Source organism: Mastomys coucha, unplaced genomic scaffold (assembly GCF_008632895.1).
Source record: "Mastomys coucha isolate ucsf_1 unplaced genomic scaffold, UCSF_Mcou_1 pScaffold23, whole genome shotgun sequence".
NCBI lineage: Eukaryota > Metazoa > Chordata > Mammalia > Rodentia > Muridae > Mastomys > Mastomys coucha.
In genome coordinates this window covers 51,932,710-51,955,860 of record NW_022196906.1, presented here as the reverse complement: position 1 = coordinate 51,955,860, position 23,151 = coordinate 51,932,710, and the positions used below count along the sequence as shown (strand labels likewise).

The 23,151-nt window shown below is 52.7% G+C and overlaps 1 protein-coding gene across 2 annotated transcripts in view; it reads left to right on the top strand.

Moving 5' to 3' along the window:
• Positions 1–19,580, top strand: part of Csk (C-terminal Src kinase) — a 27,426-nt gene extending 7,846 nt beyond the window's left edge. Inside the window, exons 1-13 of one of the 2 annotated variants that reach the window (XM_031343120.1) lie at positions 238–897; positions 14,897–14,973; positions 15,318–15,431; positions 15,541–15,653; positions 16,047–16,266; positions 17,040–17,133; positions 17,327–17,392; positions 17,474–17,573; positions 17,651–17,741; positions 17,973–18,046; positions 18,146–18,341; positions 18,419–18,505; positions 18,722–19,580. In XM_031343120.1, the coding sequence (XP_031198980.1) occupies positions 14,959–14,973; positions 15,318–15,431; positions 15,541–15,653; positions 16,047–16,266; positions 17,040–17,133; positions 17,327–17,392; positions 17,474–17,573; positions 17,651–17,741; positions 17,973–18,046; positions 18,146–18,341; positions 18,419–18,505; positions 18,722–18,904 (1,353 nt within the window). In that variant the 5' untranslated portion in view covers positions 238–897; positions 14,897–14,958 and the 3' untranslated portion in view covers positions 18,905–19,580. Of the gene's footprint in view, positions 1–237; positions 898–14,896; positions 14,974–15,317; positions 15,432–15,540; positions 15,654–16,046; positions 16,267–17,039; positions 17,134–17,326; positions 17,393–17,473; positions 17,574–17,650; positions 17,742–17,972; positions 18,047–18,145; positions 18,342–18,418; positions 18,506–18,721 lie in introns of those variants that run through there. The other variant, XM_031343121.1, reaches the window with a different exon arrangement.
• Positions 19,581–23,151: the final 3,571 nt, after the last annotated feature.

Genomic DNA, 23,151 nt, shown 5'->3' with positions numbered 1-23,151 from the left:
ACAGAAGAGTCTAGACCTAGCCTCCACTCTAGCAAGGACGCTTCGTCTAGAGAAAGCTGAGAGGTTGGCTCTAGCATGCTGGTGGCTCTCTGAAAGGACCTTCGGGAGCCTTCCCGAAGGCCAGCAAGTGGGGGCAGGGCGTAGGCGGGGACACACCCCCCGCATTTCCTTCACGGTCCAGCAGAGGGCGCCGACTCACGCCCCGAAGCGCGCCGGGCAGGCCCCCTCGCGCAGGCGCGCGGCAGCGGGCGGAGGATCCGGGCCGCGCTTCCTCTCACCAGGCCTGCGAGCTTCCTCCCATCGGAGCCCGGGCGAGCTGAGGTTGGCCGCCGCCGCAGAGCCTGCTGCCTTCCTTGCGCTCCCGCGCCACCCCGCGCCCTGCCCCAGGGGTTCTACCGGGGTGGGGTCCGTGCAGGGCCAACCCGGGCCGCGCCGCCGTCGGGGCCGTCCCCGGGCCAGCCGTCCCTCCCGCCTGGCCAGCCTCCGGCCACCCAGCCTCCGGGGTGTGGGGCTCAGGCAAGCCCCGCCGGCCGCGATCGAACGCCCGGGGCGGCCCCCGGCGGCCGGCGCGACGTCCCCAAACCGAATCTCCGTGGCCGCGTTCGGAAGCGGAACTCTGCCGGGGCCGCGCCGGCTACATTGTTTCCTCCCCCCGGACTCCCGCCCGCCCCCTTCCCCCGCCTTTCTTCCCTCCCCGCCTGGGGCTGCGCGGCAGTCCCCCTGCCTGTCTGGCCGTCCTTCCTCCCTCTCCTTTTGCATCCATACACCTCTTTGTACCGCACCCCCTGGGGACCCCTGCGCCCCTCCCCTCCCCTCTCCCTTGGCCGCATGGACTGTCCTGCAGGCCACTGATGCCGCCCTCGGTGAGGAGGCCTGGACCGCAGTGCCCCCAGAGAGGTGAGTGCTGGGCAGCTCCGAAGGAGGTGGGTGTCCTAATGCCCCCTAGAAGGGAGGAGGTCGCTCGTCCCGCCTCTGTAGCCGCCGCGCCCACACCCATCTCCCCCCACCCCCCAAACGGTTTCGAATTCTCCCGGGAATCACTGTCAGAACACTACTGGGAAGAAGCCACGAGGGAGGTACTACCCTGCATCACAAGAGACTTGGTTTAGGTCGGCTGAGTCCTACCTTCCCACCCCCCCTATCCCCAACTCCCGTGTGGAAAGCTGAGTGGGAAGTGGCTGGACCCCGGAGGAAGAGAAGCAGTATGGGCCAAACTCCCGGGAGTTTCCCCTTTCCTGTTCAGGGCTTCCCTGAAGGTACCCTGGCTAGCTTGGTTCTGAACTCTTCTTCGGTCGTGCACTGAGGTTCTATTGGTTCCAAGCAGCCCAGGGCCACGCCACCTCCCTTTATCCTGATAGAAGCCCAGGTCCTTGAACTAAGTCTGTCATCCTTGGCCTGCCAGAGGACCAGGCTTAAAGCAAGGGACCTCTGACCCTTGGGTGGAGAAACTGGGCAGGGCTTCCAGTCTGCCTAGAGGTGACACTGGGCATTAGTACTATACCCCCTCCCCCCAGCATCCTCATCAGTCCATTTTCCCAGGCTTCTCAGGACCCGGACCAGTTATTTGGAAGGGGTGTGTCCGGTCACTGGATCTTTAGAGCTTAAGTAGGAGCTTTTTTTTTTTTTTTTTGATCATTTTGTACAGCAGGGAACTGAGGCCCATGGGGCAGGTCATATTCCAGGCCCCTGATGGAGGGAGGCTAGCTATCTTTCATTCCCACTTCTGCAGTGATGGATGGCTGTAGGTGGAGGGGAACTAGACCCACTCTGGAACTACCAGGGACACTGGCAGTCTCCAGCCTGACCCAAGAGGGACCTGGTGGGGCGAGCGAGCGAGCGAGCAGGCAGGCACGTGTTCTCCTGCAGAGGGCTAGAGAAGAGGGAAAGGGCTTCCGGCCTTAGTGATGTCTTTTTAGGGGATGAGGCATCATATGTTTTGCTTATAAGACTTCCCCTTGGTGCCTGGGACTGGGTCCTAATCGTGTGGGCCATCTGTGTGGTGTGGTGTGGTGTGTGGTGTGCAGAAGCCTGGTTCTGGGCAGCTTTGAAACAGCCTGGTAGTTAGTCCTGACCTTGCCTTCCCCACATTTCCCAGATGGCTCAGTCAGAACCTGAATGGGGTCAGCATAGGCAGAGACGCCTTGGCCTGAAAGTATCACTATTGGGGGAGGGGGATGTGGACACTTGGGCTTGTTTCTGTCTCCCTGATCCCTAGATATTGTAGTGTCTCAGTAACGGCCACAACAGGATCAGGCCAGAGGCAGTAAGGTTGGCGGTGCAGCAGGGTCTTCCAGATCCCTTCAGGATGCTGAGCTCTGAGCTCTGCCTAGGCCCCCTTGAACCACAGGCTGTTTTGTCCTGCTCAGGCCCTTGCCCTTGGTTAAGGTTTTTCCCATTGCCCTAAGATGCACTGGGGGTAGGGGCTGGGGAGGGTGTCTGTACTCACATCGCCTCATGCCTGACCGGAACTTCTGTCCAGCCTTAGCCAGGCCTTGTGGCTAGGCCTGACATGGCTGGGTGCTTCTTACCAACTTAGCTGCAAGGGTGTGGCCAGAGACCAGAGGCCTTTTAGAAAGCAGCTTCATTTAGGCTAGCACATGTTCCAGGCTGTAAGGGTGGTTTTTTTTTTTTTTTTTTTTTTTTTTTTTTTTTTTTTTTTTTTTTTGGTTTGCCTTGGTTTGGTTTGGTTTTGTTTTTTCGAGACAAGATTTCTCTGTATAGCCCTGGCTGTCCTGTAGACCAGGCTGGCCTTGAACTCAGAAATCCGCCTGCCTCTGCCTCCCAAGTGCTGGGGTTTAAAGGTGTGCGCCACCACCGCCCGGCTAAGGCTGTGAGTTTTATTTGGTGAACTAAGTTTCCCCTATCAGAAGGGGCTAGTCTTTCTGCAACAGGAAAGCAGATGCCTTCCCCACTACAGGGCACTGCTCTTCAGAGGACAGTCCACATGGAGAGGCCCATAGCAAGTCTTGGTAAAGTGGCAGATTCCAGCTTCCTTCATGCTGGTACAGGTTGGGATGGAAGCCAGAGACCTATAGTGTAACTCAACCTCCCCAATAATCCTGGACCCCTTTGGAATGGTAGGACCACCCAGGTCCATCTTTTGAAGAATTTCAAAGCTTTTACTTGTAGCCATCAAAAGAACAGAGATGTTGAGTCTGGGAAAGAAGGTAGAGAGATACCCTCTCATGTCTGAGAGCGTGTCCCAGATAGGAATGGATTTTCCATAGCAGAAAAGTCCTGAGTGTCTGGGCCAGAGCTGAAGGGCAGGTAGGACCTAGGAAAGTTAGTCTGAATTCTCATGAAAACTGTGTTGATTTTAGTCTTTGGAAAGCAGTGAGGGCTCTGTGTGCTGGCAAGCCCTATAATCCTAGCAGCACTAGGGAGGCCGAGGCAGGAGGAATTCCAGGTTCAAGGCTAGCATGGGCTCCAGACTGAGAATCCATCTTTAAAAAAGAAGAAAGAAAGAAAACAAACCCCAGAAATCTTAGAAAACAAAACTGGAGTGCCCAATAATTGCCAGTCAGGGACTGTTGGCATGTTAGAGCCCTGTTCTCCTGAGACCCTTCCTTTGCTGCTGTTAGCATATAAATAAATGTGTGTGCCTCAACTCATTTTCCACTTACTACTGCGTCCCTGGGCATTTCTTGAGCTACCTGTCATGGTAACTGCCTCTACAAAGCTTCAGAGTATTTCCAGGAGCTCTGCTACTGCTTCGTCACCAAACCCTCTCCTGAGTGTGCCGTGCTTCCATCTGTCAGTGTTGGGGGTTGTGTTACTACACACCCTACAAGCAGCTAGTAGAGAGCAGGCAGTTTAGCAGCTAAGTATGTGGGTTCCAGGCCCAGCCCTGCCACTGTTCCCTGAGCATTGCTAACAGAAACAGTGATCTATATACCTCAGAGGACACTGAGTGAACTAACCTGCTAAGTGACTGGAGAGAGCATGGGACGGTAGCTGGTGTGACTGCCTTAGAATGCAAGAAAGATCCCAGAATGCTGACCTCTCACCTATCCTTGGTAAGGTGTCCCAGGCCCTCTGAAAACCTCTGGCTCTGTGTTCTAGGCTGCTGTGTCTGTCTGTGCTGTGCCCCACTCCCTTCCCATCACTTTGTGATAGGCTGCCTCAGGGCTTAGGGTTGGCCTTGAGAAGATAGGCTGCTAATTGCTGTCCAAGGCCTAACCCCACCCATTCCCCTTCACAGCCTTGGAGCTGAGAGTAGCTACCTACTACTGTTGCTTCCCAAAACACACACACACACACACACACACACACACACACACACACACACACACACACTGGTTCTCACTACAGGGCCTTGAACCCTAGATCCTCCTGCTTCAGTCTCCAGAGCATTGAGATTACAGGCATGCATATACCACCATACCCAGCGTGAAGAGTACCCTTGCCTCCCAGATTCTTCATGGCTGTCCTAGGCTTCACGTTCCAGTGGGAAATAGAGGTTTCTTTCCTTAGGCTGAGCTGGAGTTAGTCAGGCCAGCCTCAGCTTTCTCCAGTGACCAGGGAAAGGAATGATTAGATTCCAGAACCTTGCACCCGAGAGCTAGAAACTAGGCTTATGAGTTAGTGTCTTCCTTTGCAGATCTAACATGGAGGTGTCTCTTTGTGACATGGGCAGTGGGAATAAACCAATCTCTACTTGGCACACCCTGGGTCCAAAAGACTGTAGCCCTAATTGACTAGGGTGGCCCAGAACTAACCTAGGTGAGGAGTACTGATGTGACCTGAAGTCTCTCAGCCTTGTAGCTTGGGACCCTGACTGACAGACTATGACACATACATATTTATATTCTCTCTCTCTCTCTCTCTCTCTCTCTCTCTCTCTCTCTCTCTCTCTCTTTCTCTCTCTCTCTTTCTCTCTCTCTCTCTCTGGTATTGGTGGCATGAAAGTAGGCATTACTACTACCATCCTGTCCCATAGCTTCAGTGGGATGAGGTCACAGGGTTGGGGCTTACCCAAGATGCTAGCCTCTGGGTGTTACTCAGTTTTCTCTGCCCTTGGATAGGGACAGGATGGGTGGAGGAGCAGGCTGCTCCCTAAACCCAGCGGGGAGCACTGCCTCCCTCCTCCCTTCTGGGTCCCTTCATCCAAGGGCTTGAAATAGAATCCGCTAAGTAATGATTAAAGTCAAATTCAGGCCTAAAAATAAAGAGCTGGAGAAGGGAGAGCTTGTGTGCTCCCTGCATGGCTGAGGAAAGATGTGAACAGGGACAGACTGGGTCTGGGTGGCTGAGCCTGTTCCCCATTGTCATTAGTGCTCCAAGAATTGGGGGATGCTCTCTTATTGGGCATGATGCAGCCTGCTACACCCATTGGTTGTCGAGTGTGCGAATGGGGTGCAGGGTGAGAGAGACAATCCCATTTTTCCCACGAGGAAACTGAGGCTCATTGAGTGAATTTGAATGACTTGCCCTGGACTAGCCTGGAGCTCTCCTGAGTGGAGGCCCCAGGGCTGGAGGCCCCACACAGCTCCGCCTACCCTGTTTTTGCCTTCTCTCTCTTCCTGGTTCTGTGAGAAGGACAGCTTCTTCCAGCACACTAGTGCACACCCTCCGACCGCAGCTTCCCTCCGCCTCTCTTCCGTGGTCTGCAAACGAGCAGAAGAGAGCTGCTGGGCGCTCCCCGGCTGCCCTGGGTTCTGCACGGTTGGAAGGCTTGTGGGCGGGTGAAACCTGAGTGTCATCCGACCCGTACATCCTGGCTGCTGCTCTTCAGCCTGGCCCAGCCCAGCCGAGCCTGGCACCTGGTCCTCACCCAGCCTTGGGGCGTTACAGCCTGTAATGTGCACACTACAGTGAAAAGGACAGGAGGCTGGGCTCAGGGAAGCCTGGCAGGGCAAGCCTGTGGTCCCCCTCCTGCTCTGCATGGGCTAGGACAGCCTGGGGGACTTCTGGGAGGGAGAGTAGAGCTTGTAAAAAGTGTTTGGAGAGCCAGAGGTCCCTGTTCAGTGATTGGGTCCTCCTGGAGGCTGCTGCCTTCTCTGAGTTCTTCTATGAGGTTCTGCATAGTGTCCTTTTCTGTCTGTGTAAAGGCAGGCTGTGCAGAAGACCAGGAGAGAGCACAGGTGTACCTCCGCTTGCTGGGGCAAGAGGGACATGATGTGAGTAGTTAGTTGCCTATAGCATTCCTGTTCTGTCCTTTTAGGATATCATATGATCTTGCCAAGGAAAACTTGGGGAAGTCTGCTGACCTAGGTTCCAACATAACTAAGCTTAAGTCCCTATTCTAACCCTTGGAAACTGACAGTACCCTAGGCAGAGACCACTGGCAAGCTTGTTTCCTCCCCTGTCTAGCAGGGATCTCCCAGGACTTGTGGTGGGCGGGGAGGCTTAAGTAGCTGATGAGAGCCTCAAACCATGCTGGGACAGTAGACTGTTGGCTACCTGCTTTCATTGTCTGTTGATCCTACTAGTGTGAGGGTACCCCCTTTCCCTAGGTCTGTCCTGGGCGCTGCCTCTGTAGGTTAGCATTCTGAACTGTGTACTCAGACATACCTGTTCTGTTGGTTCCTTGGTTGCTTTTGTTTTTCTAAGGCAGGGTCTTACTTTGTAGACCATGCAGGCATCAGATCACAGAGATTCACCAGCTTCTGTCTCAAGTGCTGGAGACCAGAAATCTGCTACCCAGAGATCTAAACCATTCTCTTATCCCCTGGGCCTCGCCTCCCCTCTTGTAACATGGCTAGGAGACTTGGGGGGGGGGGTTGTAAAACAAAGCCACTGCATGACTCTGAAGGGTTGTTGGAGGTTAGTGAGGAACCTATATGTAAATACAGGCAGAAGAAAAGGCAAAGAACCCAGCCCTTACTCTAAGGGGTGGGGGGCAGAGGCCTGGGGTAGGACCCTGGGGAGACCTGGAGGCCCAGAGGCCCAGTGCATGTAAGTAATTAGGCTTCTGAGTGGTAATTAGAAACCTTTCTGGGCCAGGAGTGGCAGGCTCAAGCCACAGTGTACCCTAGGGAGGAGGCTCCCCGTTAGCCTCCTCTTAACTCACCCCTACTGCTCCTAAGCTTCCAGACAGGATTTCCGGTCTCGCTGAGCCCCAGTGAGTTGCCATAATTTGGTTCTTTAACATTTTTTCAGTCATTAAACTCAGCCCTCCTCTTAAGGCAGGGGTGCTGATGCTGAGGGAGCCTGAGGATGGGGGTGGGGCAGCATGCCCCAGAACCCAAGCCAGGTATCCTTCCAGCCCCTCTTGCCCAGAGCACTGAGCGCTCTGCAAGTCTGCTTTCAGATCTTCTGGAGTGTCTGTGCATTGGGGGTGCTGAGGGCCAGTCTGAACTGCTGGGTTAGTGGGAACCCCCCCAGCCCAGTGTGTGGCTGGGTGACAGTGCTAGCAGCCTGAGAGCTCTGCAGGACCAGGGGTGGGGCTGACTGTAGCCACCAAACCAGCTCTGCTGCTGGCTGGCTGCCCTCCTCAGGTGCTCTGCCCTGTGAGGGGGTGTGCCCAATACTTCAACTTCACCTTTGACCCTGTCTGCCCAGGACCTACCTGCAGGAAACTTCCTTTGGCACCCTTGATTGACTCCCTCAGTAGTTCTATGTAAGTCTTAATCCTGGCTTGTTCTAGGTGCCCCTTGTCCCGTCCTCTCTGGCTCCCCTCACCTCTTTCCTGCAAGCTGTTGGGTAACTCTGTCTCTCCTCAGTTGTTTTAAGGTACTGGGGGGTAGAATAAGACAGGGTTGGGGAGCATGCTATGCACATGCTTGAGCACTAAGTTATCCCAGCAAACCTCAGCTTGTTGAGGTGTGGGGACACCTGGCTGATTGACCATTCTGTGCTGAGAAAGACAGGAGCTTAGAGTGTATTTCCTTGGACTCCTCAGGACCTCAGCAGGCTGGTCACAGAGGAGAGGCTGAATCAGGCTCTTAGGTCTATCTCTACAATAAAACTCTGGTGGGCCTTCCTCCTCCTACCCAACTTGACCACTGGGCATGACATGAGGTACAGAGAAACACCAGCACAGAGTGAGAGCAGACCTTCTTGTTGCCACAAGTGGTTTTGCCTCTGCGTGTGTGTGTGTGTGTGTGTGTGTGTGTCTGTCTGTCTGTGTGCGTGTGTCCCTGAAGACAGTGCAGCTAGGTCCTATAGCAGGACCAGAGTCTCTGTGGGCCTTAGGGCCAGTCCCCCCAGGTCTCTGGTACACTTCCCTTTTCAGTGGGTATTTTTAGCTGCGTGTAAACAGTTTCTGAAAGCTCCCACGCCCCATTAAGCAGTGGAGTTTTGGTGAGGGGGCAGGGCTACAATCTCTTGACCTACCCTAGCTCTCTGCACGTGCTTGGTTCTGGGGGTCTGCAGCTGCCTCCAGGGCAAGAAAAGGGCAGACTGGGAGTGTCTGGGCTTCTACCCCCGCCCCCACACACACACACTTATGTCCCCTTCTGGACAGCCTGGGCTCCCAAGAAAGGCCTGCCTGAGGCTGCAGCCACTGACCTCAGCGCTTGGGCACAATGCCCAGCCTGTTCCCGGGACCCCAGCACAAGGGCTTCTGGGAGCAGAGTTTAGGGCAGGAAGTCAGACAGAAATGTTGGCCCCGCCACAATCCCAAGCCCCTGTCCTCTAGTCTTGTGGGGGTGGGTAGCAGCTGCTGACCCCTGGGGTTAAATATAGTCCTATTGGTTGCAGGACCTAATGTGCCGTAGCCATGCTTTGCCTTGCCTTGCCTTGCCTTCCTTCCTGTCTGTCTTTTGTTCATTCGTTCGTTCATTCATTCATTCACTCATTCATTCCTCATTACTGAGCAGCAGTTCTTGGCCCGGCCCATGCTGGTGATGCAGAGATGAGTTAGACTAGCTCCCCTCTTCTACCTACACAAAGCTCCCTTTCTGCCTCAACCACAGGCCACTGCTAGCGCAGTCCTTCGATGGAGCGCTGTGATATGAGAGACCCTGGATACAAGGCCATCCAGCACAGCTGGAGAACCAAGGAAAGATTCCTGGTGGAAGTGGCTTTCAAAAGTGGTGTATTTTCAAATTTATTTTTAAGGGGAAGGTAATACAGATGTTTGTAATTTTAAAAGAAAACCAAGAGCTGGCTCTAGCTCAGTTGGCAGTGTTTGGGTCTGCCTGAAGTCCTGGGTTCCGTCTCTAGCACTAGATAAACTAGGTATAGTAGCAGGCAGCAGACTCAATAATTGGAAGCCATCCTTCGCTACATAGTGAGTTAGAGGTTACCTGGACTGTGGGAGTCTCAATGTATATATCAAAAGAGGACAAAATAGGAAATACAGAATAACAAACTTTGCCTTTAATTTGATCCCATTCCAGAAGCAACTTCTATTATTTGTAACAGTTGCTCTTAACTGCTGAGCATCTCTCCAGCCTTCTCCATGTCTCTCAAAGACTACCTAGGCATCTCTGAGCTCAGGAATGTATATTTGTTTTCTGTAAAGCACAACTTGTGAGCTAGGGAGATGGCTATGCTGGTAAAGATGCCTGCCACCAAGATTGACTACCTCAGTGGGTCGCTAGGACCCACACAGTGGAAAGAGAGAACCCACTTCCACAAGTCACCCTCTGACTTTCACATGTACACTGTGGGGTATGCATCCACATGCATATAAAATAAAACATAATAAAAGATTTTAAACCACACAGTTTATACCTGGGTGTGGCGGTGCTTGCCTGTAGCCCTATCCTGGAGACTGAGGATCTCAGAATTTGAAATCAGTCTGAACTATATAACAAGAACCTGTATCACAAATCCATAAAAAAAAAAAGCTGGGCATGGTGGCACACATCTTTAATCCCTGCACTCAGGAGGCAGAGGCAGGAGGATTTCAATAAGTTGAAGACCAGTCAGATCTACATAATGAGTTCTAGGATATCCAGGACTATGTAGAGATAGTCTCTCTCAAACAGAACAAAAAAAAGGCAAAAACAGAAAAACAACAGTAGGAGCCACAAAATAAAACAAAAACCCCACCCCCAGCTTGTACACTGTAGGTCACCTGTCTCTACCTGTACTTGCCCTTTTCTGGTTTTGAGTATTTCAAAAATCACTGAAAGGTGGAAATAATAACAATAATAAGTTGTTAGACACATGTAGATCCTTTGCCTATACTTATGTGTTCTTAACATTTTATCATATTTACATCGCCTCTTTTGCTTTTTTGTTATAATTTGTGTGTATGCATGCTTGTGTACAAAGTGTGTATCATTTAGGGGTTAGAGAACAACTTTGAGGAGTTGGTTCTCTCCTTCCAGGGATGAAACTCAGGTTGTCAGGCTTGGCCAGGGAGTCAGAACCCAGGCCCTCAGGTGCTTCATAGTCAGTTTGCTTTACTAACCTGTTATCCATGTATGGCTGCATACAGGGCTTCCTGGATTGCTAGTCACAGGCATCAGATTCCTTACTCTGGAGAGTTTGGTCTTTCAGTTTGTGTGTGTGTGTGTGTGTGTGTGTGTGTGTGTACATGTGCACTTGTGGGTGAATATGCCTGGGACTCGATAGATAGGTTAAGCAGATGAGCTCACAAGTTGTAGAGCCCCTCCTCCTCCTGCCTCCCAGCACTGGATAACAGGCACACGCCCCTGACACTCAGATTCATTTGGGTGCTTGGGACCAAACTCGGGTCTTCACAGCAAACATTTCACCCGCTGATCTAGCTCTTTGGTTAGTTGGTTGGATGATTTTTTTTTTTTTTTTCCGAGACAGGGTTTCTCCGTGTAGCCCTGACTGTTCTGGAACTCTCTCTGTAGACCAGGCTTGCCTTGAACTCAGAGATCCACCTACCTCTGCCTCCCAGGTGCTGGGCTAAAGGTTGTTTGTTTGGTTTTTTTGTTTTTGTTTTTTGTTTTTGGTTTTGTTTTATTTTTTGTTTTGTTTTTTGTTTTTTTGAGACAGGGTTTCTCTGTGTAGCCCTGGCTGTCCTGGAACTCACTCTGTAGACCAGGCTGGCCTCGAACTCAGAAATCCACCTGTCTCTGCCTCTCAAGTGCTGGGATTAAAGGCGAGCGCCACCACCGCCTGGCTGTTTTTTTTTTTTTTTTTAAGATAAGGTATCACTGTGTAGTTAGTTCAGTGTGGCTTCAAATGTGTACTCTCTCCCATCTCTTGCCACCACAAAGAGGGATATCTTATTCTATTTTGCTTTTTGCTTGTGTACAACAGTCGCTATCACCTAGGCTGTACCCTAGGCTGCATAAAAATTCCTTGGATGAAGGGACAGGGCAAGTAAATAGAGTGCAGGTGTCGGAGAATAGGTGTGAGAAAGAGGGGCAGACATGGTGCTTGAAGCCAGTATGGGGAGCTCCTGGACTTCCCAGAGGTCATAGGGCCAGGGCCAGGATGCAGCATTACTCCCAAAACAGTGGTCCTGCATTGCCTTCCTAGAGCGCCTTGGTCATTCAAGTGACCCCACAAAGGACCTCTGTGCCTACTCACTGGCTAGTTGGAAGGTGGCTTTCAATAAGTAGCCTCTTTAAGCCACACTGGCTGTCAGCCTCAGACTTTGATGGAGAGACCATAAGGCAAGGCAGCTTGCTCAGCCATCCTAGCCTGGTGACCTCACCATGATTGACAGGTTGGAGAATGTCTGGTAAGGCATGTAGTGACCCAGGTGTCACAGCAGCCCTAGGAGCTGCTGGCTTCTCACCTAGCTGCTGTGTACATGAAGAATCAGTCCCAGAAGGCACTGCTGTGGAGTCAAGGAGGTTCGATCCTCCTAGATCCGGTGCCTGAGCAGCCTTCCCCTCTGGCAGCATCCCCTGACCACTGCTGCCTTGTCCCATCCTTATCTACATGGCTGCTCTTTGCCCTGTCCATCCCAAATAGACAGCAGTCCCTGAGAGTCTGTGAGGTATGTGAGGAAGGCAGAGGCTACCAGGTAGGCAGGAAGTCCCTGCCAACGAGCTCAAGAGTCTGAAGCAGGATGTGACAGCTCACTGGAGCTGTGGCCTCAGGCAAGGTCTCACAGTACTCTGGGCTTTACTTGGGGCCCTCATCTGTAAAATGGGGTTGGTAATAATAGCCCCTCTGTGTCTCAGAGTCATTAGGATTGGACGAGCTGTGAAGTGCCAAGGATAAGGCCTGACACTGAGTAAGGACTCAGAAAACAGGGCCTGTGATTATCTTTATTATTATCATCAAGGCAGCCGGGAGGTGGCACGGCAGCTGCAGGCCAGGAAGGAGTGTTTGCAAACTGACAGCTGGAAGGGTGACTAACTGTGCCCAGCCTCCGCTCCCTCCTGTGGTGGCAGCAGTGAGTTCTGAAATTGGGGAGGGAGGAGGAGGTGTGGAGAGCTGGTGAGCTAATCGTATCTCCATGGAAGGACCTTAAGGTTGGGGCTCAGCCACCTGCCACCTGCAGTGGGACCCTAGCTCAGGCTTTGTGACCTTGGGCAACCTCTTGGGTAGGGAGGCTCACAGCTCTTGCATGGCATCCACAGGGCCCTCCTAGGAGGTGGTTAGCGTGCTCATGCTGGCCCCATTGTGGAAATACTGGGTGTGAGGGGGTAGGTCCTATTGCACTCTCTCTGGCTTCAGTCTAGACAACAAGCATGATAGCCTTGCTTGCTTTTCTGGCTGCAAGGAGGACTGTTCTGAAGGGCACAGGAAGCATGGCAGGCACTTCCAAGTCTGGAGTCTCATTCCGTCCCCTCCACAGTCTCCTTGCAGGGGTTCACTGTGCTCTGTTTCAGAGTGAGGGAATATGAGGTCCAAAGGGTTCATTCATTCTCTCTGAGATGGCATGTTGGATAAAGCCAGGTTCAAGGCCCAGGCCTGATTAGAACCAGGAATCTTGCTTGAGAGTTACTTTCCCCTGCACCTTCTACCCTTGCTTCTGCTGGGCTCTGAGATTATGTGCTCCCTGAAGAAGTTCCAAAGGCTTATCACCCTCAGGGTTCAACCATAGCTCTTCACAGTGCCATGGGAAGCTCCTTGCTACCCTACAGTGTTCATGCCAAAGTCACTGGAACCCTTCTCATGCAGCAGACAGACAAGGGTGCTTGGGATAGGCTCAGCAATGTGAGGGTCACGGAGCCTCAGATGAGTAATTGATTCTGCCTTGCTTCATTAGCTCCTACCCAGGCCAGTTCATTCATTTGTTCTCTCTCTCTTTATTTCATTCACCCATTCATTTCATTCATTTATTCATTTTATGTGTGTTGATGTTTTCTGTGTGTGTGTCTGTGCGAGGGTGTCAGATCCCCTGGAAGTGCAGTTACAGACAGTTTGAGCTTCCATGTGGGTGCTGGAAAGTGAACCAGGTCCTCAGGAGGAACAGCCAGTGCTTTTAACTGTCTTGGCTAATATCCTCAGCTTCTCTGTCACCTTTTCTGGCTATCTTCTTTTCAAATAAGGTTTTAACCACTTAGCTTAAGCTGGCCTCCACCTAGCCATCCCTCTGCCTCACCCTCTTCCTTCTGCCTTTCTAACAAATATCTTTTTATATCAAATTTTATTTGCTTGATTGCTCATAGATCTACACCTTGTACTAGAGTTTGAGCCCAGAGTCTTGAGCATTCTCGGCAACTGCCGTCCTCTAAGATAGATCCTAGCTCCCACCCTCTACCCTTTGAAGTCTTAAGGGCTCAGCTTCCATGCTTCCTGCATGTGTGTGTATGTGCGGGTGTGCGTGCATGTGCTCATACACATGTAGCAGCACTTACACTGAAAGGCCTCTTCCAGTGGTATAAAGTAAAGGCTAGATCTCACCTATCCCAGTGGTAGTGCCCATACCCATAATGCAAAGGCTAGACCTCACCTGTCCCATCTCAGGTAGGCCTACCATCTAATGGTAATTACAGAAGGGCCTTGGCTCTGTTTTCTTACCAGAAAGGGAACAGTAGCCCTAGCACATCTGTATCTTTCTGGAGTTATCTGAGGCCTGGGCTTATTTGAACCGATAGCAGTGATGACACACGTGTGTGCAGACATGCTTATTGTTCTTGGGGAGTCGCCTTTACTAAAGTGCATGGACAGCTCTCAGGGTACAGACAGCAATTTGCTATGGAACAAACCCTCTCCTGCAAGGGAGCTCAGAGAGTCCCCATAACCAACACCTGAAGTCCCCTTAAACTCTGTCCAGTCCTCCCCCGATTTCATCCTTACAAGCCTGGATTGGTTTGATCAGATTTTGAGCTTGATAAAAAAAAGGGGGGGGGGAGTCCCAGCCGGGCAGTGGTGGCACACACATTTAATCCCAGCACTTGGGAGGCAGAGACAGGTGGATTTCTGAGTTCCAGGCCAGCCTGGTCTACTGAGTGAGTTCCAGGACAGCCAGGGCTACACAGAGAAACCCTGTCTTGAAAAACAAAATAACAAAACAAACAAACAAAAAAAGGGAGTCCTGCTTTCCTGGGCCTGGCTCCTTGGTTGAGAATTCAAAGCCAATGAGTGGCTGAGTGGGTCGTGCCACTGCTGAGTGGCACTCCCTTCTGTGACTTCTCCCTACTTTGTCTACTTCATTTTCAGCACTTGGGCAGTTCCTGGTCTGACCGGTACTACAAAGCACACCACAGGAGAGCACTGCCCCTCTCCTGGTAGACATGGGCTGTTTTCTATTGGGTGTGTACTGAGAAGGAAGCACAGACAATTGTCTGTACAGAGGCCTCTGGACAAGCTTTCCTGGACCACATAGCACCTGCCCAATTTCAGAGTTTCCCTAGACTCTCTTCCCTGCCAATCTTCCAGGCCTCTTTGGTCCTCCTTGTCATTCTGTGGGACCTGTAAGGCCCCCAGAGACAGGATTGATAGCCACCTCCCTGGGACTCTTAGGTCTGTGTGTTTCTACCTGAGGCTGGATAAAACGGCCCTGGACCCACATGTAGAAGCCTTGGCACCAAGGCTGGCCTGCTTTAAGGAAGACGCCGATGATCACATACAGAGGGTGGGGGTCATCTCACTCTTCTTCAGCTCGACTCTTCTCCCACAGCTCTCATGGTACCAAGTAACAGATCGGCCTTCCTGTAGCACGGGGACGCCAGATCACAGAAGATGTCGGCAATACAGGTATCATGGGGCTGCAGTGGGGACAGATAAAGCAGTCCCATGTACTGCCCTCCCTAGACTGGACAGAGTAGGTACTTAGGGCAGCCTGTTCCAGCCCATGCCCAACCCTCCATCCCAGTCAAGACTGTGTGAAGTAACACTAATTCCAGAGTGCTCTGTTGGGCACAGGTCCCCAGAGAGAGCTACGGAGGAATCTGAGCCTGAAGGGCCTGAGAATTCTCCAGAGAAGGGTATCTCCCCCAGGTTCATGAAAGTCAGCTAAGATGCGTCAGTCTCAAGAGCATTCAGGCAGGCTGGTAGAAAAGGGCCCTCAGCTGCACCACATGTCTGTCCTTACCCTGTAGGCCGCCTGGCCATCCGGTACAGAGTGTATTGCCAAGTACAACTTCCATGGCACTGCTGAGCAAGACCTTCCCTTCTGCAAAGGAGACGTGCTCACCATTGTGGCCGTCACCAAGGTACTTGGGGACCTACGATGCTTGGCCCATTCTCTCCAAGGGTTTCTTCTGGGTTTGGCTTCTCTCAGGAGACAGGCCTCAGAGTGTGTCTGTGTTGTCCTCTCTCCAGGACCCCAACTGGTACAAAGCCAAAAACAAAGTAGGCCGTGAGGGCATCATCCCAGCCAACTATGTCCAGAAGCGCGAGGGCGTGAAGGCAGGCACCAAACTCAGCCTTATGCCGTGAGTACCCAGAGGACGGAGGCCTCAGTCTCCTGGTTTGGGGAAAGAGAAGAAATGGCCGTGGTCCTCCTGGAAAGGCATCAGAGCAAAACAGCCCTGAGTGAGGGGCTGTGTAGGTGAGGGCATTCCAGGGTAAGACCAGAGGCTGGACCTCACAGACAGGGAAACAGCCCTGAGTGAGGGCTGTGTAGGTGAGGGCACTCCAGGGTGGGACCAGAGGCTGGACCTCACAGACAGGGAATAGGAACCCAGCAGAAGAAAAAAAGGGGTATGGGAAGAAGATGACGCCCTCAGATGCTTGGCTGATTGCGAGTTCTGGGAAGGTGTGTGCAGGAGGCTGGCAGGAGGCTCCCAGGTCAGTACCCTTGTGATACCCAGCCTTGCCACCCACAGCTGGTTCCATGGCAAGATCACACGGGAGCAGGCCGAGCGGCTTCTCTACCCACCCGAGACAGGCCTGTTCCTAGTGCGGGAAAGCACCAACTACCCTGGGGACTACACACTGTGTGTGAGCTGTGAAGGCAAGGTGGAACACTACCGCATCATGTATCATGCGAGCAAGCTGAGCATTGATGAGGAGGTGTACTTCGAGAACCTCATGCAGTTGGTGGAGGTGAGTGGGTACATGCCTGTCTGGGGGTGACTCCCCTTTCTCACACACTCACGCCTGAGTCTACCTGCGGATAGTACAGACCCAGGCCCAGCTCAGCTGGTAGAGTGACCTAGACATGTTGACGGCTTCTTTGAGTCTTTAGTTCCTCCCATGTGTGGTGCACCAGCTGTGTGAAATAGCTTAGTTCTGTCCCCAAAGTGCCCCAAGGGCCCACAAATAGGGTGGTATTCCCATTTAGATAAGGACACCAAGGTTCAGATCAGTGAAGGTCCCCTCATCTATGCATTGGAGATGCCTGTCTGATCTGGAACTCACTTCCTCCAGCAGTCAGAACCTCATGTCGGGATGTGCACATTGCCGTCAGGGTCCTTGAGGGAGGCACACAGGTCCTTGCTGCTTGCAACACCAGCACCACCAGCTCCTGCCAGGCCATATCCGGCATCAAATACCTAAGCTCACTCTCATCTCTGGCTTCCTTGGCCGAGTACACCTGCTAGAGGCTGGTATAAGGAGCAGGGAAGGCTTTGCTATCTACCTTAAGGCCCTAAGCAGTAGTGGCAACTGGGAGTCCAGTAGCTGAGTGGATGGGGTGATGTGGGAAATGGACAGGCATTCCCAGCCTTCTTGAAATGAGGAACCCTCTCCACAAAGCTGCTCAAGGCTGTGTGGACTAGCCTCTGCTGCCCTCTGGTGGTCAGACCTGAGCAGTGCATGAGTCAGTGAGAAATGGAGCCCTGTGGGTCTGGTTCTGAGGGCCTGCCCCACCTCTGCAGCACTACACCACAGATGCCGATGGACTCTGCACTCGCCTCATCAAACCAAAGGTCATGGAGGGCACCGTGGCGGCCCAGGATGAATTCTACCGCAGTGAGTGCACACTACACTCAACCTCCCACTTGCCCACTTCACCTTAGCCTGGGCCTCTGCCCTTACCCTAGAGGCTTGGAAACCCCAGACACCCACATCTAAAACAATTTAGTTTGTCCCTGTCATCTCAAGTGCCTCAGATTAGCTGTTCACTTCACTGACACACTGCCTCCCTCCTGGTCCCTGTCCCCAGGTGGCTGGGCACTGAACATGAAGGAACTGAAGCTGCTACAGACGATAGGAAAGGGGGAGTTTGGAGGTGAGTTGAAGGAGCCCGGGAGTAGGGGATGAGGTGGGGGAGCCCCGGGATTCCAGGAAACAGCCCCTGCTTCTCCTACAGATGTGATGCTGGGGGATTACCGAGGCAACAAAGTTGCAGTCAAGTGCATTAAGAACGATGCTACTGCCCAGGCCTTCCTAGCTGAAGCCTCTGTCATGACGTGAGTTGGGCTGCCTGGGTGGAGCATGTGGGTGTGGGTGGCCAGGCTGAACTCTTGACCACCCTGTCTTGCCACAGGCAACTTCGGCACAGCAACCTAGTCCAGCTGCTGGGTGTGATCGTGGAGGAGAAGGGTGGGCTCTACATTGTCACAGAGTACATGGCCAAGGTAGGTGCTCCTCAGCCTCACCCTGTCCCTCCCACAGCCCCTCCACTCTGCCAGGCCTGGCCAGTCATTTATTGACTGACTTTAACCAAGTCATGCTACTTTTTCAAACCTCAGTTTTCTCACCCATAAGCCTCCCAAAGATTGTGGGATTGAATAACATGGACACCATATCACAGCTGTTCTGGTCCCTCCCTGCTCACCCCCTCCTGTCCCTTTCTGTCCTACCCACAGGGGAGTTTGGTGGACTATCTTCGATCACGTGGTCGTTCGGTGCTAGGCGGAGACTGTCTCCTCAAATTCTCACTGTGAGTGATGCAACCTGGGTGAGGGTAAGAACTTGAAGGAGCCCCCTGCCCTGCTGTGGGAGTCCCCGTCTGAGGGACATGTGGCTGTCTTGCCCTCAGAGACGTCTGTGAAGCCATGGAGTACCTGGAGGGTAACAATTTTGTGCACCGGGACTTGGCTGCCCGGAATGTGCTGGTGTCTGAGGACAACGTGGCCAAAGTCAGTGACTTTGGCCTCACTAAGGAAGCTTCCAGCACTCAGGACACCGGCAAGCTGCCAGTCAAGTGGACAGCTCCTGAAGCCTTGAGAGAGAAGGTGAGCAAGGGTCCTGGAGTCACCCCCTCTTCCAAGCTCCCTGGGATCCAATGCTGATTCTCTTCTCCACGTGGCAGAAATTTTCCACCAAGTCTGATGTGTGGAGTTTCGGAATCCTTCTCTGGGAAATCTATTCCTTCGGGCGAGTGCCTTACCCAAGAATTGTGAGTATGGGTCTGGAAGCCAGTGTGTGGCTGAAGCCGAGGGTGGGGTGGCAAGAGTAGCATCCCACAGGAACGGCCTGCCTGGCTGGAGCCTGTACCTCTGGTCTGTCCTGAGTAGTGTCCAGGCCATTCCCTGATTTCTTAGAGAGGGATTTCTGGGTAGGACTCCCTTCAGCTGTAAGACACTGAACTAACTCATGCACCACCTGCTCACAGCCCCTGAAGGATGTCGTCCCTCGGGTAGAAAAGGGCTATAAGATGGATGCTCCGGATGGCTGCCCGCCCGCAGTCTACGAGGTTATGAAGAACTGCTGGCACCTGGATGCCGCCACACGACCCACCTTTCTGCAGCTTCGAGAGCAGCTCGAGCACATCAAAACCCATGAGCTGCACCTGTGACCTCTGCCTCCGCCTAGGCCATGGGCCTGCAGGGACAGGGCCTACAAGATCACAGATCTGGTGCCCTGCTGCTTGCTGGGCCTGAACTTGAACTGAGCCCCAGCGGGCTGGTAGGCCTCTTGCCTCTGACCTGCCTGTCCCTTCTGGCCCCCCAGGGACCCCACCTAGGCCTAGCATCTTCTCTCATGGACCCACCTATAGGGCTTGGGGCGCCCACTGAAGGGGCTGAGGAGAGGAGGCCAAGGAGCAGGAGGAGTGCCCTGCAGTTGGCCTCCTCTTGGCTCCGCCATTCGCCTTCTTAGAGTTTTATTCCTTTCCTTTTTTGAGATTTTTTTCCGTGTGTTTATTTTTTATTATTTTTCAACATAAGGAGAAAGAAAGTACCCAGCAAATGGGCATTTTACAAGAAGTACGAATCTTATTTTTCCTGTCCTGCCCCTGGGGGTGGGGAGGAATCAGCCTCTCTCTAGGGACCCATCACCCCAGCCCGTCCCCCATCCCGTGTTCCATGTCCAGTGTTGCCTCGGTCGCCTGTGTTTGCGCTTGACCATGTTGCGCTGTTTGCATGTGCCCAAGGCAGGCGTCTGTCGGGGGCTTGGATTTCATGTGCTGTGGCCGCTCACCCACACCGCCTTGTGAGATGGAATCAATAAACCACTCCATGAGGACACCGCCACCCAGCCTCGGCGCTTCCTCCGCCGAGCCTGCCTGTCTGCCCAGTCGTCTTCCCATGCCATCTTGTCCATCCCCCTGTCTCTGTGAGTGGGGCTGAGAGGGAAGCATGGCCAGGAGATGTAGCCGCCTCTTTGTGTCAGCTGCACGAGCCAGTGTCCTGTGTCTGCCCGTGGGGAAGTGCTCACCGCTGTCCATCTCTGCCAGCTACTACCTGAGCCTGAGCTCATGGGCCACTTCAGGCTCAGGGGCCAGTCCTTGGGATGCTGCTAGGGATTCTGGCTGCTTCTTCTGCCGTTGTCCAGGCCTGAAGCACAAAGAAGTGAAGTCCAGGCCTGGCTAGATGGGATGTGGCTCTGGGGTGAAAGCCCAGATAAACATGCCTCAGACAGTACTGACCTCAAGGGTGATGGGAAGGGGAGCCTCGGGTGCTTCTCACGTCTCACGTGACAGCTTTGCTCTGCCCCACCCCTACTGTGAGCCAAGCCCTGTGCCCTCTCGGACTTTGCATGGAGCGAGGCACCTTCCGTCTGTCCCAACTGGGATACACAGATGGGGAATGGGGACCAGTCCTGGGATTTCTCCCCTCAGGTTGTCTAAGGCCTGTAGAGCCCCAGTGGGTAGGAGAGACTTGACTCATTGAGATGAATGGGGAGGTTCCCTTGTTCCGTTCTGCTCTGGCTTGAAGCTCGGCTTCTGTCTACCTCCACAGGCCCACTGTGCTCCTGCCACTCCTAATGCAATGCCTCCCCACAAAGCCACCCTCTGCACATACTTCAGGCTAATTTTTATGAGTCATTCAACTGCAAATGGTCAAATACCTGCTGTGTGTAGTCTGCTGGATGATTCAGGCAGGGAGCAGAGCAGACTGGAATCCATAGTTAAGAGGACAGACACACGACAGGCTCTTGTGTAATGAAGGAATGCCTAACAGGAGAGTATTGCCTGTAGATCAAGAAGAAGAATTTGGGCTGAGTTCAAGATGGATGCACACACTGATGGGGCTAGTATCCCCTCCCCCACCCCGCCCCCCCAGGACAGGAGACCCTAGGCAGGGAAGCTTGTTGAAGAGCTCTGAGAAAATGGGTACCAATGGACAGTGCTGGGAGATAGGAGATGGGGCTGGGGAGGGAAGGTTGTAGCCTGCATATGGTTTTTATCAAGCTAGGAGCTCCTGGAATCTAGGGACAGGTTTGAGGCAGCAGAGACATGTCAGGTCATAGAGTTTAAAAATGATCCCCCTGGGTCCTGGCAGGCAAATGTGAGGCAAAGAGAGTAAGGATGATCGTGGGGGAAGACGGGCTCTTGGGAGATCTAAGAGGCAACATCAGAACTTAGTCATGGGGTCAGCATGTACCACGTGAAGGAAAAGGGAGGATCCAGACACCTCTGTCTTCCCTGGTGGGTGGGTGTGAGGAAAGTGGTAGCTGGGCTGCTGTCAGGGAGAGACCAGCACAGGTTCTGCTGAGGCCACACTGAATTGTGTGCCTTGGGAACTGCCAGGAGGTAAAGAATTGTCAAAACCCAGGCTAGAGAAGGAAGTTGAGAATCGTCTGTGAATGGATTGAACCTGAAGGATCTGAGGGGGTCTTAGAACAGGTCAGGAAGAGGAAGCTCCTGCAAACCCAGCACTCAAAATGCTGAAGGAGGTAGATTATGAGCCAAAGGCCAACCTGGGCTACTTATTGAGAACCTGTCTTTAAATAATCAAAATTGCCTGTGCAAGACATAGAGGAGAAGCTCGAGGTTGGATGGAGCAGAGAGCCAGTGCCACTGAGGCCCAGAGAGGCCTGTGGGGAAGCCACGAGGGCCTGCCTCGAAGAAGACACTGGGATGAGACTGTTGTTTTCATCCCCAGTCTAAGGAAGCTGGCTCATCCCCGGTCTAAGGAAGCTGGCCCGAGTAGCATCTGTGTTTTGCCAGGCCCATTCCAGGAAAATATATCTGTAACTGGGAGAAGATGGGAGTAGAGGGAGTAGGAGGTCAGAGGCTTGTGCAAATTCCACTGTCCAAGGAAAGGACACTGACCCATGGATCATGTCCAAGTCCTAAGGGGAAAACAAGCTACTGAGAAGGCATGGTAGGGATGGGTGGTAGAGCCAGCCTTGGAGCTGACCTCTTTGACACTGCAGCAGAGGGAGGCACACACTGAAGCCTTGGTGAATGTTTGATGACCAAATTGAAACCAGATAGACACCACTGAAACCCTAGCACTTTCCTGGTGAAAGGGTAGGCAGGCCATCTTGGCTTCATACAGAGTTCTAGGTCAGCCAGGACTACAAGGTAAGATCCTGTCTTAAAAAAAGAAAAGTGTTATAATTGCTTTAAGTTGGTCTCCTTAGGTCTGTTAAACCAGGTGAGGCCTGGGGCCTGCTTTCTCAGAATTTCCTGCTCCCAAACCATACCTCTCAGCTTTAAACACATCAGCCTTAGGAATCTCACAACCTTGCTGTCCATGGGCCTTTCTTTTGACAAGGGTTAACCCCCCACACGCATACCCCATCTCTGTCCCTTTTACTGAGTGCCTGGTAAGTGGCACATCCTGCTGCCTCTGCACTGTTGGCTGGCTACTGGCAGAAGGTGACAACCCGCAGGACTTCTGGGTACCAAGTAGTACCATGTTAGGGGTACCCCCCAACTTAGGAATTATGTCATACTCATTTACAACAACCCAATAGCTGCACAGATGGTTGGAGGAGAGGAGAAACGCAAGCACAAAGAGAAGTAAAAGCTGGAGCTAGGGTCGAGCTGGCAGTGTTTGCCTAGCATGCACGAAGCTCGGGTTGATTCCTCATAGTGCAGAATCTGGGCATGGAGTCACAGGCACCTGAAAAATGGGCGTGGGAGACTTGGCAATGTAAGTTCATCCTTAGCTGCATATTGATCAGAGGCTGGTCTGGGTTGGCTAAATGAAGCCCTGTCTAAGAAAGGGGTTGGGGGAACTGGGCTGGTGAGTTACAGCTCAGTTCTACCATTGTTAAGAACTCTTGCCTAGCATATATGAGGTCCTGGGTTCAAGTCTCCAGCACTTGATCCAGATACAAAAACACTTCAAAAAATAAAAACAAAAGGGAGAAAGAAAGGAAAGGAAGAGATGGGAGCTAGAGGTGACCTGCGCCTGCTTTGCCTCAGGGTCCTGGGAGCTGAGCCTGTTCCTCTCCAAGGCTTTATTGCTGGCTTCTAACAGAGGATGGCTGGGAGTAGCTGGGGAGGAGTTGAAAGTTCTTGCCAGCCAATCTTCAGTGAAGCCAGGTGGTGGTGTGATTCAGGTATCAGTAAATGCTACAGAGCAGCTCCTATCTACTTTCAGGAGTATGAGTCAGGGGTCATTGACAGGAAGAAGAACGACTCAAACGCAACTGTATCAGCACATGGATGACAGCTCATGAAAACCTGAGCCCTGGAGCTTGCTGCACAACTTGCAAGAACTCCACAGATCAGTGTCTTCCAGGCAGCTCTACCAGTCTGAACCTCCTGAACAGTTCATCCTTATAACCTTGAGGGCCCTATTGTATCTGGTCAGTTTCAGGGAGTTCCTGAGTGTTCTGGATTGTGTATTTCGTAAGTCTTAATGA